The sequence below is a fragment of the Enoplosus armatus genome, chromosome 11 (genome assembly GCF_043641665.1).
Source record: "Enoplosus armatus isolate fEnoArm2 chromosome 11, fEnoArm2.hap1, whole genome shotgun sequence".
Lineage (NCBI taxonomy): Eukaryota > Metazoa > Chordata > Actinopteri > Centrarchiformes > Enoplosidae > Enoplosus > Enoplosus armatus.
Genome location: NC_092190.1, coordinates 14,790,635 through 14,808,345, shown reverse-complemented (window position 1 = coordinate 14,808,345; position 17,711 = coordinate 14,790,635). Strand labels below are relative to the sequence as shown.

Below are 17,711 nucleotides of genomic sequence, written 5' to 3'. Positions count from 1 at the left end.
CTGTTACTTACATTTGAATTTCTGTGAAATGTCTCTAACTGTGGACATCATGTTGCCTCATCCCATGTATCAAGCATCTGTTTCTTTGTTACTCTCATTTCCAACTCCCTTTCCTGTTGAATGGCATTACGATCAACCAATCCTGTCCGTTTCCTGTGTTATCCAGTGTACAGTGCAATGGGCATCTGGGAGAATAAAATCAGAGCAAACAACTGCATGGAATAAATGCTGATGTACTGTATCCAACACACTGTGGTCTGTCTCTTCTGTGACACGAGAGTTTCATCTCATTAACTCTGCCAACAATTTATATTTACTGATATTATATAGAAGCTATAGTATCTGAAGTCAAAAGGTTTTATATAATATATCAACATCATTTGAAATATCCAACCATATACAGGATTTTAGAAGTACTGGTCAGTTATATTTTCTGTAGATTTTCTGTAGAGAAAGTTTTGTATCAAAGACTAACTAACTAAATCCCTTCATTTTAACACCAGTCACATTTTAAAATACTGATTATAAAGAATGCCAGAAGTAACACTGTAGCATGTAGCATATATATATATATATATAATTTTACATTTATTTATTTTACTGCCCACAAAAATCTTCTTTGGGATGAATAAAGTTCTACTTTATCTTAAAATAAGCCTGACAAGCCAAAGGTCACTTCTCTTGCTTAATTGAATATTTTTAAATTTTGTAAACATAATATTTAAATTGTATGATTTGTATTGAACTGAACAATCATCTGTAGCTCTAGCTCAACAATTCTACAAAGTTCTTCTAGTTCTAGATACATATTTCTACAATTTAAGTAAATAAAATGTAAACTCGTTAGTGGTGTTTCCTCTGGTTTGATTACTTGTGCAATAAAACCTGTTGAAATTAGTTCGTGCTGTACGTGCTGAGCTTTCTTGCAGTATAAACCTCAGGGCACGGGGAGGAGGCGGGGTTAATGTTGTAAAACGTGCTGACGCTTGAGCGGAGTTCTGCCGGACGGCGCAGGGTTATAAAATAAACGCTCACTGGGCTCTCCTTTCCATAGGGCGGAGTCTAACACTGAAGGGGTGTCACCGCCGTTTACTGAGGTTTAACCTGCTGAGAACGAGGAAGCGACATCTGGATCAAGTTGGGTTTAACAAACCAACCACTTTCTTTTGCTAGTTAACGGACATTTCTTCGTTTTTGCCCAGTCTTGCTGTTGTTAACTGAGGGGGTCAAAATGTCTTCGATGGACTTGGAGAAGCTGAAGATGACGGGTGCTGGTCGGGCCATGGCAGTGCTGACCAGCGGTGGAGATGCACAAGGTGACTTTACATTGACTTTATATTGCTATTAGTAGCCGTTAAGTACATAATACATTTAAATACATTAAATACAGATATTATGCTAGGTGTCTTCAACAAATGTTAACATTAGCAGGAAATAATAGCCGTTTGTTTATGGAGAGCTGAGTGAAAACTAGCTAACTGACAATTTCTTCAAACTGACAGTTGAATGGTGTCAAAGGTCGAGTGTGGGCTGCATACACACTGTACCTAACTGTATTGTATGTAACTAACAATGGTGGAAGGTAACTAATTACACTTTTTCAAGTACTGCACTTAAGACCAATTTGAGGTACTTGTACTTAACTTGAATATTTTAGTTTTCTCCTACTTTATACTTCTACTCCATGCAATTAAGAGGCAAACACTTTTTACTCCATTAAATGTATAACTTTAGTTACTTTGCAGATTTATAAAAACATAATTGAAATGAGCCCCCACCTTCACCAGCTGCAACATTAAAATTATGTACACATTATCATCAATAATTATAATCCAATAATATAATAAAATATTAAGTAAAAAAAGTATTCAGAAATGTTATATATTTTATTTTGGTGTAAATGCTTCTGTACTTTTACTTAAAAATGTTGAATGCATGACTTTTACTTTTAACAGAGTATTTCTACACTGTGGTATTGCTACTTTTACCTAAGTACAAGATTTGAGTACTTCCTCATACAGCGTCAGGGTCTGTTCATGTAATGCTTGACTGTGGACTGTGGTTACTGTCTCCACAGAGCGGGTGGCACCTTTGCCCAATAAGAGATAATGAAGTCATATCCACCACACTGATTGATTTCCATGTGCAGGGTAATTGTGCAACAAGTTGTGTGTAATGACTTGAGGAGCAGAGGTGAATGTAATATTTTTGTGCAACTGTTCTTGATCCAGGAATGAATGCTGCTGTCCGAGCTGTGACCAGAATGGGCATCTATGTGGGGGCCAAGGTCTATCTTATTTATGAGGTAATCAAGCTGTTTGTGTTAATATGACCCTATTATACATGCACATTGAGTTAGGGTTTCATAACCGACATTGTTCTTGTCATTAACACATAATTTGGAAATGTCTGTTATGTTTTAGGGATACCAGGGCCTGGTGGATGGGGGAGACAACATCAAACTGGCACACTGGCATAGTGTGACCAACATCATCCAGCTGGTAGGTTAAAATATTATTGTCAGTCACTGTTGACAGCAGTGGTAGAGGTAGCTATAATACGCCTTTTTCACTGCAGACATTACTAATGTTACATGTCCAAAACTCTTCTGTGTCCTTGGAAAAGTCCTATTGTGCCTTTAATTCTATTGTGAGTTAGGACTGTTGTTGTGTCTTTCTGGTCTTAAATATCTCCCTCTATTTCTCTGTTTTTTATGGTTTAAATAGGAATTTTATTTTTTTCATCCACCTCCTCTAATGCTGGTTATAATCTGGTAAGCGGCCATGCTGCATGTGCTTTAAGCCTTATCAGCCTGAGAAGCAGCAATTTGCGCTATTCATAGTGTCCCACTGTTTTTTTCGCATTAGTTGTCTTGCATTTATACAGCAAATGTGCTGAAGGGCATGTGCTACTTTCTAAAGCAAATCTATTGTTTTGGGGTTTTTTGTTGTGTTTAACCTACATTATAGTGTCCTCCATCCAGCTATGTCCAGGTTCTGTATTACTCTCAGAAAAGAAACCTTATTTTTTGTAGCAGAATATATATTTATTATTTCCTACTCTAATAATCACCCCATGAGCCCTTAAAGTAATCTTGTGACCCCTTATGGGGGTCACGACCCACAGGCTGGTAAGCACTGTTGTTTAGGAGATGGATTGCAGTTCACGTTTGGCATCAAAGTGCATCACAAAAATGTCTTGAGTGACTGTTTGTGATCCTTCCTGTTTGCATTTCATCTAATCCGAAACTTCCATCTTGGACATCTGATGTATCTAACAATACCATCAGGACATTGTAGATTAAAATGTCCTGTTTGTCCTGATTTGGTCTGTGACTTGTGATATGACTGCAGGGTGGGACTGTGATAGGTAGCGCCCGATGCAAGGCCTTCACAACCCGTGAGGGCAGGCTCGCTGCCGCCTTCAACCTGGTGAAGAAAGGCATCACCAACCTGTGTGTGTGCGGTGGAGACGGCAGCCTCACCGGGGCCAACATCTTCCGCAGCGAGTGGAGCGGTCTGCTGGCGGAGCTCGTACAGAAAGGTAAAGGGCTCTCAAGAAGTCATCTTGTCACTGAGCCTTAAAAAAATAGTTTGTCCTCATTAAGTACTCTTACTGCATATTGGAAACAATAAGGTAAAGAACATTGCTTTGGTGTATGTAACAGTGAACTGCTAGTGTGACATCTACTGTACAACAATGTGTGTGTGCTACTTCAGGAAGGATCACAGACACTCTGGCCAAGCAGCATGACCACCTGAACATTGTGGGGCTTGTGGGCTCCATCGACAACGACTTCTGCGGCACTGACATGACCATCGGAGCTGACTCTGCGCTACACCGCATCATGGAGATAATTGATGCTATCATGACCACCGCACAAAGGTGAGATACTGTGTGAGGCTGAACAGTGGCAGCAGGGAAGCAGCTGGTGTTTCATCAAAGCAACTGTTAGGAGGTCGCTGACAAAAGTAATATTTATGTGTTAGTTATAGAATATGAAGATATAAGAGGAACGCAGTGGTACTTTAATGGGGAAAATGTAAAAAGGTACATTTGTAGCAGTAATAGATACAGTATATTGGTATCAGAGTTGATTAACTGATTAGTTGATCAACAGAAAATAAATTGGCTACTATTTTCTTAATCAAAAAAATATGTGAGGATTTGCTGCTTTTTCTTTGTCATATATGGTAGTAAACTGTAACTGTAACTGTGTATTTATACCTGCATAGGCATGATTTCTGTGATCTTGCCCAGACTTGTTCCCTTGGATCTCTGCATGTTACTACAATCTGAAAATTATCTGTTCGTATGCTCACATAGTTGCTTACAAATGTTTATAAGCTTGTTTCAATGTAAGTGTTGTGTACCTCCTACAGCCACCAGCGCACTTTTGTTCTGGAAGTCATGGGGCGACACTGTGGGTGAGTAAACACTCTGAACTATTTGACTATCCTTTATCCTTATCCTGCCTCTGAATAAAACAAATGGCTGTGCTGTTATTACTCTAGATATCTGGCCTTGGTGTCAGCGCTGGCGTCTGGGGCAGATTGGCTCTTCATTCCTGAGGCTCCTCCTCAGGAGGGCTGGGAGGACCGTATGTGTGCCCGTCTAGAGGGGGTAAGACACGGAAACTAGTGACAACTGTATATTAGCCCCAGACACATATTGTATATGTATTCACAGGAGAGGTTAATCTGTTTTGAAGTGCTCTTTGTCCTACAAGCATTTCAGGAATAGAAGAGGTTGAATTTCCTCTCTTAAAATACAGTTCTGAGAAGCAGGATTGTGCTTACTGATTTACTGGTCAATATGTATGTGTCTGATTACCTCCAGAGCCGCATAAAGGGGTCAAGACTCAACATTATAATCATCGCAGAAGGAGCCATCGACAGAAATGGGAAGCCCATCTCCTCAACTTACGTAAAGGATGTAAGTTTAAAGGCAAAGGTTGAACTAGCAGAAAGCCGTTCAGTTCAGTGTTCAAATATCTGTAATAAATGAAGAACGCACCTTTACTCCGCATCAGCAGAGACTTGGCTGCTGCCCGAAACTATGATTTTAAAAAATGCTTTAGAAGAGTTTCCTCTCAAACACTCTCTCTATTGTGCATGCCTGCTAAATGACAAACCAATAACACAACTGCCTCCATGTCTGTTTGGAGCTGGTGGTAACGAGGCTGGGTTATGATACCAGAGTGACGGTGCTCGGCCATGTTCAGCGAGGAGGAACTCCCTCAGCATTTGACAGAATACTGGTGAGTTGGAAAACATACCATTTTTTTTTCTATATAAATGGTCTATTTCAGAAATAGTTTGAATATTTAATTGTATAAACTGCAGATCTAAACTGCCAAAACATAGTACATGCTTCTCATAGCCTTTATATGATACTTTTATTTTCTAGGGAAAACATCTGTTTCTGATTGGGTGGCAGGTGCCCATTAAAATGCATTTTTACACCACAAAATTAGTCAGTGTGACTATCTTGAAACTATTCACTCTGCCAGTAAAGTTTGACTGCTAAATTAGATCTAAGCCGAACTTACTACAAAAAATACACAGCAATTTTAACGCAGTTCTTCTTTGTTGAGTAGCCATTGTATCGTCATGTATCAAGTACTGTAATTCACAATAAGATGACCTGGTGTTGAACATAACAAACTCTGCAGATGTTTATCAACTTGGACAGCATGATAAAATTCAAATGTAGCTGTAAGGCTTATGAGTTTCAGAAATTATTCTGTATTCTGGGAGAAATGTGACTTTGTAGTGTTGATTTAGACTACATATATGATTACAATGATAGGTGACTGATGAGGTACTGCACACTGCCTTTTTATATACTTCAATACTTCCTACATCTCCTTAGTAAACTTAAGCTTGGTCAAATCCTCAGCCATATAACAACACAAGACAACACTGGAGTTAAGTAGGAGGTGATGCTGCATTTATGGACATGTGTGGACTGGCTTGTGTTTTCAGAGCAGTAAGTTGGGTGTGGAGGCGGTGGTTGCCCTGATGGAGGCCTCTCCTGACACCCCAGCCTGTGCCATCGGCCTGTCAGGTAACCATGCTGTTCGCCTGCCTCTAATGGAGTGTGTGGAGATGGTGAGTTGCTCTCCTCTCTCCTATTATCGATTTTAATGGACACACTCACAAACAGTGGGAGGTTGCTGTATTTTATATAATTTATCGTTTGCAGACTAAGTTGGTGCAGACGGCCATGAATGAGAAGAGGTTTGATGAGGCTGTTAAACTGCGTGGAGGGTGAGCGCTGAGATTTGTTTCATGTATATTAAATATATATCATTATATTATAATGCAAAACAGCTTTGATGTATGTCAAAATATTTCCCTTGTAAATGTATCATCCATTCATATTAGTTGTATTATGCACATGATTTAATTTTGCTGTTGTTTTTTCTTTGCAAATTATAAACAAGGCCAAGCTAAAAAATAATAATTTTCTTGCAGGAGTTTTGAGAACAACTGGAACATCTACAAGCTTCTTGCCTTCCAGAAGCCAGCCCAGTCTGAGGTAAGTCTCTCATTAATATGAACACACACATGCACACGTACAGTGTTACCACATCTAATCACAAAACTCATGTGCGTATAAGTATCTGACTCATGTTCCCCCAGAGCAATTTCTCTTTGGCTATTCTGAACGTGGGAGCTCCGGCTGCAGGGATGAATGCAGCGGTGAGGTCTGCTGCAAGGATCGCGCTTGCTCAAGGACACAAGGTCTACGCTGTCCACGATGGCTTTCAAGGACTCGCCAAAGGAGCGGTGAGGGCCTCTACCTCTACCTCTTTACCACACTGCAGTGGATTTTAGCAACAATAACCTGTATGAGACGTGACGCCTGTCTGTCTGCAGGTTTTTGAGATGGAATGGCACAGTGTGGCGGGATGGACGGGCCAAGGGGGCTCACTGCTGGGGACGAAAAGGTGACCGACTGGACACTTTGATATCTATATTGAGTAATCCAACAGTTTAGTATTGTGCCTCCATAACATTTGGGGACTTGAGGGAGACTTTTTTTTTTTTTTTTAGAGGCCACAATTAGGCAGTATGACAACATATACCATGAGACATGTAATTTTGTCAACTGCCATACCATTTATACTATATAGTGTTAATGATCCCTGTCATATCCCTGAGTGTATTGGCCATCAATCAATCAGCAGGTCTGCGTTACAGAAAATGAATTGTTATCGTTTTTGGATCAATTTGATGAAGTACCTTGATTTGTCAGGTATTTAATTTGCTTGATTATCCGAAATGGACATTTCTGTCTAATTATAACACCCATGAACATTTTCTCAATTGATTTTTCATAACAATCTAAACAATATATTTTGCTATTTCAATGTTCCGACCTTTTAATATACCTAATTATCTATACTGGATTTAATCAATATTTCCCAGATCTACATGTAGCAGAGGCTGAAACATCCTGGCTTTTACTCATTAGTATGTGCAACTAAAGTTCCCATAATGCAACTCAATATTGTCTTTTGTTTGACCTTTTAAATTTCACAGCCCCAGTTTGTAATACATATTTTCTGGTAAAAAAATATGTGGTCTCCAATCTCAAAACATCCTCAAGAGCGGCAGGAGAAATGACCATATACATCTGTTCTCACAGGCTGTATAAAATTTGCGAAGTGCCTCTTTAAGTGATTTTTAATTTCTGTCCTGTTTCAGAACTCTTCCAAACAAACACATGGAGAAGATTGTGGAAACCATCACCAAGCTCAACATCTCAGCTCTGCTTGTAATCGGAGGGTTTGAGGTATAGCATCAGACACAACCCTTCAAAGAACCAGAGCTGAATTACTTGTATATTCATTTATAGTGTCAATGTTACATCAAAGGGGTTTTCAATCTACCTCTTGGTGACTTTCAAAGGGGTACGAGGGTGTGCTGCAGCTGTTTGAAGCCCGGAGTCGCTACGATGAGCTCTGCATCCCCATGTGTGTAATCCCTGCCACCATCAGCAACAACGTCCCTGGAACTGACTTCAGCCTGGGAGCAGACACGGCTGTCAATGCCGCCATGGAGGTAATGCTGAGCAGATGGCAAATTAACAGTGTGACTTTGATGTTTCAGGATTAACATGAATAGAAACTGAACCAAACCAGAAAACATTGCATCTAATATGAGCTGCCGTATTACAGAGATACACTTTGAACTCTGTATACTTAGTCAAAGCAGGGATGACAGTGAATATTTACAGCTTTTGTTTTTATCTTTGAAAGCTGCTCCTTTCTGTCTTTTGCTTTTCATAAGTTGCATAATGGGCTCCAAAACTGTATACAGTACAGTATATGTTTTTAGTGTTAATTAAGAGTAAGTTAAAGTTGAGTCTTTCTCCACTTCCAGACCTACACTTTTGACCATGCATTTAATTGCCACTGTCTCCTTTCACACTGCCATTTCAATTTCCTCTTCAGGGTTGCGACAAGATCAAGCAGTCTGCAACTGGGACCAAGAGACGAGTGTTTGTGGTGGAAACTATGGGTGGATTCTGTGGCTATCTGGCAACCAGCACTGGTATAGCTGTGGGTGCTGATGCAGCCTACATCTTTGAAGACCCCTTCAACATCCACGACCTTAAGGTAAAAGACCAAAAGAAAAACCTCTGCTGTTTCTTTTCTTTTGTCTGTAATGTTCACAGCCTTCAGTCTCTTTAACTATCTGGCCTTTTGACAGACCAATGTGGAGCATTTAACTGAAAAGATGAAGAAGGACATCCAGCGGGGTCTAGTACTGAGGTACACATCACTCATTCAGCCATACTGACATTCTCCTGCAATACTTAAGCTGATGGAAAAACATGTCTGAGTGTCTTTCATCTCCGTTTTTGCTGCCATCAGAGTCTGTGAGGAGTTTAAAGCTAAATGCTAACATTACGGTGACAATGCTAACATGCTGATGTTTAACAGATAACATTTATCAGGTTTGCCACCTTAGTTTAGCGTGTTAGCATGTTAACATTTGCTAAACACAAAGTAATGCTGAAGCTGATGGGAATGTGTTTAGTTTGCAGGTACTTGTTCACAAACTAAGGAATTGGACAAACTGGACATTTTACTGGATTATGTTGAATTTGTCTGTGGATCACCAAAATCATTAGGATTTATCATCTGGGGAACATTATTGTTTGTACAAAATGTCATGGTAATCTGAGATATTTCAGTCTGGACCAAAGTGGCGGACTGACCATCTCTAGAAAAAAAAGCCCTTAAAATGTAAACTATTTGATTTTAACAAAACTAATTAAGGACATATTGTACAGCGTATTTGGAACATAATACACTGTATATATTTTAATATAGACTTTTCTGATCTGTTGTTTTCTCTGTCGTAACAGGAATGAAAAATGCCATGAAAACTACACGACAGATTTCCTCCATAGGCTGTATTCATCAGAGGGGAAGGGCATCTTTGACTGCAGAGTCAATGTGTTGGGACACCTTCAGCAGGTACAAGATCCATCGGCTCTGGCAAAAGACAGCTCAGCAACTTACAAATGACAATATACACTCATACTGTGAAGACAATCTTGCAACATATTTGTTCTCAGCTTGTGTTTGTGCTCTAGGGAGGGGCACCTTCTCCCTTTGATAGAAATTTTGGCACTAAGTTAGGTGTGAGGGCTATCCAGTGGATTTCAGAGAGATTGACTGAAAACTTCAGACAAGGTAGAGTTACTGTATAAAGTCGTAGTTGACATAAATAAATTGCTCAGAAAGTCAAACCACAGCGATGTAATGATTCCACTGTTTTTTCCCCATCAGGCCGCGTGTTCGCCAACTCACCAGATACAGCATGTGTGCTCGGCCTCAACAGGAAGGTCATCTCTTTCATCCCTGTCACCGAACTGAAGGCTGTGACTGACTTTGAGTAAGTAAATAACAATTTTGTCAAATCACAAGTGTTCATTATTAGTCTTAAAAATATGTGAATTATGCCTTTGTTTTTCAGGCACCGGATGCCCAAGGTCCAGTGGTGGATAAATCTTCGGCCGATGTTGAAAATGTTGGCCAAGTACCAAACCAGCTTCTGTGAATACGTCCCAGGAGAGATTGAACATGTGACTCGACGCACCATCAGCATCGACTCTGGATTCTAGGCTCTTCAAAACTACAGTACCCTTATTTGTCCATCCTTTGTTCCTACAGACTACATACTTAAGAATGGTTTTCAATTTACAGGACTGAAGAGCTTTAAAGCCAGCATTGATCTCAGTCTGTTGTGTCATAGTAGCTAGAGGAAAGATAAAGTATGCAAAAATGTACTTCAGGTATTCAATAGTTGTACAGTCAAATTACTGCAATAATAAAAGACCATGAAGCTTAATTTTTATTCATGTACTACTGAATAGATTATATAAGGCAGATTGTATGCTGTGTGGTATGTATAGTTTGCTTCTAAAATCACTTGCAAATGAAATGTTGACTTCACTGAGCCAGAAGTAATCTGATCAGGAACCTTCAGTAAACGAAGTGTGTATATCCATGTTGTAACACGTTTCATTCGCTAAAAATGAGAGCTACTCTATATTTTGCACAAAATTTAAATTTGAGTGCCCCAGTGGTTGGTTTGAGATACTCTTCTGATACAGGTTGAACTCATGTATTGTCAGAATGTGACTGTGACCAGTGAGATGTTAATTTCCTTTTATTTATACACTGTGTAGTGTCATTAATTAATGCAAAATACAAAGTATCAACAGTTTAATCAGTTTATTACAATAAACTTAAACACAACTACTGTGCTTAGAGAATTCTGTCAATTGTATGTTGTGTATTATTTTGATATTAATGCGATATCTCTAATAAAATGATATTCAAAAGTGATAATGTTAAAAATATGTTCATTGTGGTGTGAAAAGCTCTTGAAATTAGATATTACGTTTAACAGACAAATAAATACCAAACATTTAATAGAACAAAAAAATGAAATGGTATTGGAAAAGTCCTATTTGGCAAACTGTGGCAAACTATGAACCTTTATATAAGGTATGTGTCATTACCCACTTTATGAGAACATTACCGAAGAAAATAAGTAACGAACTGGTCTTAGAAGCACAGTAATTCTTTTAACTCTCAAAAGTTCAATGAAAATGGAAAATCATCCCCGGCATTATCTTTGTTAGTTGTCTGAGGGCTCTTTGAGGTAAAGGCAAACTGGAAGTCTTCACCTTGCTCTGGTTGGCCAAACAGGAACTCAGAGCCTGAAAAATCAAATACATAGTTCAAAGCAGGTAACACACATCACAAAGATAGTGAGATGTGATTTGATACGTACAGCTTGAAGATTCAGTGGTTTTCTGAAAAGAGATGAACACAGTTTGTTATTTTGGTTTGGTTATATTTGGTTGTAGTAATATTGTATGAAATAAAAAGGGGTTACAGTGAAAATGCAGTACCTTCTCATTGAAAAAAGAGCCGGTGAAAACAAAAGATGAGTCCTGTAAAGAAACTTGGAGGTAATTTGCAAACTAAGAAACAGCGATTCCTGTCAAATCACTTATTCCTGTTGCTCACTCCTCACCTCTTCCTGTGATGAGCCGAATTCAAATCCAGAGAAGCCTGGGGTGCTGGGATCAGGGTTCAGAGAGAACAGGAAAGCTGGAGATTTGGTATCAGAAGTCCCTCGATGTGGGGCGCCGCCAGGGCTGAAGCTGAAACAGCAACATGAAAATAGTTCTCAGAAGCTGTCTTGACAGTGATTCAAAGTGTTGGACAACTCAGATAAAGCCTTACTCAAATGGGAATGTTGGGGTTGAAGGCACAGCTGTCATTTTTGTCGGGGAGGACTGAGGATTAGTTTCTTGAGATGATGACTCAGGAAAAGCAGTGAATTCCTCGTTGTCCTCTTTGTTTGGTGCCTGCTCTTCCTCTATATCTACTCTTTCCTCCATCTCTTCCTCCACTGCCTCCTGTATGTCTGAAACAGTGGACTGCTGTTCCTGTGCAGAAAATACAGTGTGAAAGCATTTCCCAGAGTAGAAACCTCTGAAAGTGCACTTACAGTTTAGACCATAATGGCACTGTGTCATTATTTGATACAATCTGATACAACAGATTTTTCAGTTCAGTTTAAAAAATTACATTTGCTGTAGTATCCCATAATTAAAAGGCCTTTCACCTCCACTGTTCAGATCTTAAAATAAGTACCCAAAAGAGACAGTACCCGAGGCAAAAGAGGGAATGGGCTTTTGGTAAATTGGGAAAAGTGGCCATTTTAATCAATCTAGATATAGTAGAGTAACATTACCAAGGCCTGGTCCTCCGGTCCAGTTTCCTGGTTCTGCTCCTCGGTGTGCGTCACATCTGGCCATCTTTGTTCTGAAGAAATAAATATTCTGCTGATGGGGTTTGATGTAACATAATCATCCAAATGTGAAAAATTTGCCATGTGGTGTGTAATGTGCTGTCATACATTCGGCTTTCCTCTACTTACCATCCAACTGTTGACATGACCACAGCTCATTGCTTGCTTCTTCTGGGGAAGGGCTGCAGGCGGTACTATCCTGGACCTTGTTTTCCTGATGAATGTCTTCATCATTTGCCTCTACAGAGGTTTTATGACCATTCTGCAAGATCTGTTGAGGTTTATCAAAGTGGTTAGTGGTTATTACAGGACCAGCTTCACCTTTTACATTTCATAACTGCTGGAATTTCATCAGCTTTACAGTGCCATTAGTTTTGATCGATGTATCCGAGTACCTTTGTCTGGTTGAGATTAAGAGAGGAGATGTCAATGGAAGAATCACTGTCCTCCTCTGTGTGAGGATCTAATTGTTTCTCTGGTTCTGTTATGGGCTGCTGGCCAGAAACACTAGGAAGAAAAGACTCAATCAGAGTAATACTGAGCTCTGCTGGAGGCTATGTGTCATTATTCTTTATTATTTATAAGTTAGTGAAAGATACCTGTCTGGTAGTTTCTCAGTGGAAGAAGAATTGACTGCTGGACCTGGTCAGACAGAAATTAAACTGACTGTATAAAGCGCATTAAATATTTCAGCTCTGCCAGAGCAAGTTTGTGATGATATAAAAAGTTTATTACCAATGAGATGCTCCAGCTCCTTCTGTTTCATTGTTATTCGATCATTACAAGCCTTGATCCGACACTCAATCTCCTCTTTTTCAGCCTGCAGCGTGAGGAGCTTTTGAGCAAGAGGATTTTGGTAATAATATTCTTTATACGACTGGAATATTGTCTTATAGCTTTCAATTCTCTCTTCGTAGACTTCCCTTGTTGTGTTAGAAATAAAGAACATTTCAGCTCTTTTTACAATTGCCCACAAATATGTATTTATTTAATATGTCATTATTTAATAACTGAACCCACATGTCATGGCTGTAGCTGGCTTTTCTCTTCTCAAGTTCTTCTTTCAGTGTCTGCTCATACTGAAGAAGCAGGCTGTGAACCGCCTTCATGCTAAAGTTACATGGATGACAAGCAGTAATATATGAATATCCATACTACACTGCACTGCTTCTGTTAAGTTATATGTAAAATTTGATTATGTACCACCTTGATCCATCATGGTTTAGCCCATGTATTACCTAGTCATCATACCTTTCAGCATTTTCTTTATTATGTATCAGAGTGCTCTGCTTCACCCTGATTTCCAGCTCATGTTTCTTGGTATTTCTGCAGATTGTTTCAATGTGAGATCTCCTCTCAGCAATGTCAGCTCTGCAAACTGTTGACAAGAATGTGAACACTTGATTGACACCGTTTCACAACATAAAACCTATGGTAAACTAACTGTTTGTTGGCCTTTCATACAAATGTCAAATTATATACAATTTCTAGATTAAGAAGACATACGTTTAATTTGTTGATTGATTGCATTCTTCTTTTGGGAAAGCTCCACAGTTTGAAGAGCTATAAAATACAAACAACAGTTAGTGTTGTCTTAGTTGAAAATAACTATTATCTACAGTACATTATTATTATTATTATTATTATTTGTAGAAGTTGTATTTATATAGTTATAAGTGTTACTATTTATTAAACTGAATTAAGCTAGCTTAGTTTAACTAACTAACTAGCTAACACCAAAACTAGCTTGCTACTGACATCCGTTGGCCAAGCAGCTAACGTTAGCTAGCGTTAAACCTTTAGATTGTAAGCCATGCAAGCAAAACTACTATCTGTTAACCTACAACAAACTGAACCCCAATAACTGAGCTCACCAAACTGAAAGAGAAGGCTGTCAATATTATCAATTGAGTATTGGTCGTTCATTTTTACACCAGCCTAACGTTAGCCACACTAGCTGATTCCTGTATCAACGGTCAAGCTGTCGGTCTGCTGCGGTTGTCAACGGTTCACACGTTCACTCTCGACACAATAGAACGGTAATTATTTTAATCAACTGGGTTATGGGTGGAGGCATATATGTTGTAACCTGTTATTTTACTTAAGAAAGCTAAGACATATGGGTTAGCTTTTAGTTAAATGTCACGTGGATGCACTGACAACAGTTTGGGAAGACAACTCAGGGTTTTTCAGTTTAGGAATACTTCTGCGTAACCTTGCAATATGTTTTGCGTTCTCTCGCTTTAAGTTTTCCCTCGTTATTGAGAGGCAACGCAAAAACATATGGCGCCGGTAGCCCATAGAAATAGTGAAATTTTGCATTACATTTTAAGGCTATATAGTTGTCATAGGCTAACATTATTCAACTGAGGGAATATGCTCATACTGTATACAATTAACAAAAAAATATACACTTCATTATATGGTTTTTGTAGTTTCTTTTTATGTATTTATTTTTATTTCTAGTTGACATATTGGTTATTAATTCCCACGTAGCATTCTTTGGGACAGCTGTGCTTTTAATAGACGTAGATTATTTTCCTTCATTTTTTCATGTTCACATTAATGTTCGGATCCTGGTCGGTTCGGGATTGGCGCATGGATGGTAGCTATTCATCCATGGATTGGCGTGACAGAGGACAGATGGGCGGGTTTAGTGCTATTCTGGAAGTCATTTTGCGTAGCGCATCTGGATCGGCAAAAACACAGCGTAGTGATGTGTGGGCTCGCGCACTGTGTCAGCCAAATACAGTGATTTATCCTCACACGGTATAGTTTATCTACCCGGTGTTCGTCCAACCTATTGAAGGTAAGATTGAATTTCAGTTGCAATTCTTGCTGGAGGAGCCTACATGTTGTTCGCCGGCTGGCGTCTGCAGACAAAAGAGCGGACATGGGTGGGATTTAAATGGGAGGGGATCAGCTGTGTAAAGAATGGGTTGCATTGTCGATTTCACCCCCTTTTTATCAAATGATGCAAAATCACTACATTCCGTTCATGAATTGTGTAGTTTTTCTGTCATTATCTCTGTAAAAGGGATAGGATGATGTTAATACACTGAGTTCGCAGCATATCCACTGAGAGTATCGTTGCGCTGTCATGCAAAAGAGAGGCAACCCCCCCTTGTTTGAACAAATCTATCATGCTTTGTTTGTCATCAATCCAGTGCGATTTGGTCTCTGTCTGCTCGGATGCTTAATGCCATTAGATCAATGATAATATGACATTTGGTCGATTTTATCAGTCATCATCACAGAAAAGGTGACTGTGCAGAATCTAGGCCAGGATCACTGTACATAGAGGATTACACTAATGTGACTGTAAAAAAGCAAACCTGCATTTTAATAGCACTTTCTCTCTTTGTTTGTGTGTGTGTGTGCTTTTATCCATTATCGTTCAACCAGAAATCTTCCCTAGATTGAAAACTGAAACACAATGGGTGGACATAGTTTGTGCTGCTGATTAGTCTCCATACATAACCCATCAGAAAGTAGCCTAAGAGTCAGAGTTTACTGGATCAGGTGACAGCATGGCGCAGGTAGAGGAGCATCAAACTGAAGGAGAGGGCAGCCCCCAGATGATCTCCTTAAGATCAGACGTATCAGGGAACCATGTGGATGATGGAGAAGCGGGACCCTCCATAAGGAGGAAGAGGAGGAAGAAGAAAGACCCGCGTCCAGAGTCCATTATTGTCTACCGCTCTGAAATGGAGCGGGCGCCTGGAGAGGACCAAGGTGGTGAGGAGGGAACAGAGAGGAGCGCAGAGGAGGGAGCTAAATTCCTCTGCACACCTACAGGAGAAGGTGAGAGAGGTGTCAGGATGTCTTATTCTAACAGTTCAGCCAGTGTTCGACTGACACCATGCAAATTGACTAAATATTAACAGAACTAAAGAAGGATCTGAGGTATTTTCATCAGTATGGGACCACGCAAATGATGAAATAACATCACATAAAATACTTTTAAACTGAAAAAAGCAAGAATTAACCTTAGTTTAACACAATTCTGCATTAAAGTTCAACAGACAAAAAAATGTGATTTGAAGTCGAGCTTTGCTTTTTTCTTTTAGAGCTGCTGCTGTTCTGTCTCATATGGTTTCCAGTGGAATTCAGTGCTGCTTAGCACCCAAACTAGAGGAGAGAGGAAGCGAACCTTATTTTTTGTTGCTGTCATATAAGTAACTGTTCTATGTCGTATTATCTCTTCAACAGGAGGAGGCTGGAGCCTTCCTCCAGACAGCCGCTACGTGACCCTGACAGGCACCATCACCCGAGGAAAGAAGAAGGGTCAGGTGGTGGACATTCACCTCACTTTGACAGAGAAGGAACTCAGGGATCTGGCTAAGTCAAGGGAGCGTCTTGACGCAGAGTGTGAGGCAGGGGAAGGCTCTAAACGCAACTGCAGCTTAGGTGTGTGCCATGGACCCCATGTTGTCCTGTGGAGCATCTCCTGTGCCCCAGTGGTTTTCCTCCTCTCTTTCATCACCTCCTTCTACTATGGCACTCTCACCTGGTACAATGTCTTCCTGGTGTACAATGAGGAGCGGACGTTCTGGCACAAGATCACAATATGCCCCTTCCTCATCATCTTCTACCCCATGCTCATCATGCCCTTGGCGCTGTCTCTGGCTCTGTACTCCGCTGTGGTGCAGGTGTCCTGGGCCTTCAGCGAGTGGTGGCAGGCTGTGAGAGACCTGGAGAAGGGCTTCTGCGGCTGGGCCTGTGGGAAGCTGGGACTGGAGGACTGTTCCCCCTATAGCATAGTAGAGCTGCTTGACTCTGATACTGTTTCTGGTACTCTGCAGAGCAAGGCCCCCAGTGAACTCGCCCAGACATCATCGGTGTAAAGTGCGGGTTCGGTTTGTATGCCTAAGTCAAAGTAATATGACAGAAAGTTTAAGTCGGTCACAGGAAAGTATTTGAAAGCTGTTTCACTATACTTTTCTGTAAATTACATCTTATCAAACACTGCCTGAATTGTCCTGAAATGCTGAACTGTTACAAACTATTCAAATGTTGTAAGGCATTATTGGATCCAGATCTCTATAAATTATCCCTCTGAGCATGGGAGTGGTAATGCTGGGTCATGTTTTTATGTGTTCTAGTTGTTAAAGTTATCCTCCAATCATTGAAACCTTCCTTTTGATACTGCCTCCTGTAGTAAAGTTTAGATAAACTGCCTGTGGACACTGATACACAGATTGTTGGAGGTCTGAAAGTTAAACCAAGTTTCACTTTGTCTGTAAATATATGTAATTAAATGTACGTGATCACTGTGCTGTGCACGGACACAAAGGCAATGCTGGCTTGCATGTAAAGCCATCATAATCACTCACTGAAGTTGTATTTGAAGCACGG

The 17,711-nt window shown here is 40.0% G+C and overlaps 3 protein-coding genes across 7 annotated transcripts; 2 read left to right on the top strand and 1 right to left on the bottom strand.

Annotated features, from left to right (window-relative positions):
- Nucleotides 1–1,127: 1,127 nt before the first annotated feature.
- Nucleotides 1,128–10,829, top strand: pfkla (phosphofructokinase, liver a). Of its 4 annotated transcripts, none has more exons than XM_070915333.1 (22): nucleotides 1,128–1,316; nucleotides 2,232–2,305; nucleotides 2,424–2,501; nucleotides 3,354–3,543; nucleotides 3,720–3,885; nucleotides 4,383–4,427; nucleotides 4,515–4,623; nucleotides 4,840–4,935; nucleotides 5,168–5,260; nucleotides 5,988–6,113; nucleotides 6,208–6,272; nucleotides 6,480–6,543; nucleotides 6,648–6,794; nucleotides 6,885–6,955; nucleotides 7,716–7,803; nucleotides 7,920–8,072; nucleotides 8,465–8,629; nucleotides 8,724–8,785; nucleotides 9,385–9,496; nucleotides 9,616–9,715; nucleotides 9,812–9,917; nucleotides 9,999–10,829. In XM_070915333.1, exons 1-22 carry the CDS (start codon nucleotides 1,232–1,234, stop codon nucleotides 10,144–10,146), a joined length of 2,343 nt encoding a protein of 780 aa, XP_070771434.1. In that variant the 5' UTR covers nucleotides 1,128–1,231; the 3' UTR covers nucleotides 10,147–10,829. The 4 variants fall into 4 exon arrangements, with proteins under 4 accessions (XP_070771434.1, XP_070771435.1, XP_070771436.1 ...); XM_070915334.1 differs by having other exon boundaries at nucleotides 6,480–6,544; nucleotides 6,640–6,794; XM_070915335.1 differs by lacking the exon at nucleotides 5,168–5,260.
- A 293-nt stretch (nucleotides 10,830–11,122) lies between these two features.
- LOC139291944 (protein SIX6OS1) lies at nucleotides 11,123–14,279 on the bottom strand. The gene is made up of 14 exons (XM_070914017.1): nucleotides 14,228–14,279; nucleotides 13,860–13,916; nucleotides 13,605–13,731; nucleotides 13,374–13,463; nucleotides 13,089–13,276; nucleotides 12,953–12,995; nucleotides 12,749–12,860; nucleotides 12,479–12,624; nucleotides 12,297–12,387; nucleotides 11,783–11,988; nucleotides 11,571–11,700; nucleotides 11,446–11,487; nucleotides 11,325–11,346; nucleotides 11,123–11,250 (listed from the first exon to the last, which is right to left on the bottom strand). The coding sequence occupies exons 1-14, from the start codon at nucleotides 14,277–14,279 to the stop codon at nucleotides 11,123–11,125; spliced, it is 1,434 nt and encodes a 477-aa protein (XP_070770118.1).
- A 1,604-nt stretch (nucleotides 14,280–15,883) lies between these two features.
- tmem169b (transmembrane protein 169b) lies at nucleotides 15,884–17,200 on the top strand. 2 transcript variants are annotated; one of them, XM_070915314.1, is made up of 2 exons: nucleotides 15,884–16,157; nucleotides 16,569–17,200. In XM_070915314.1, the coding sequence occupies exons 1-2, from the start codon at nucleotides 15,884–15,886 to the stop codon at nucleotides 17,198–17,200; spliced, it is 906 nt and encodes a 301-aa protein (XP_070771415.1). The 2 variants fall into 2 exon arrangements, with proteins under 2 accessions (XP_070771415.1, XP_070771414.1); XM_070915313.1 differs by having other exon boundaries at nucleotides 16,566–17,200.
- Nucleotides 17,201–17,711: the final 511 nt, after the last annotated feature.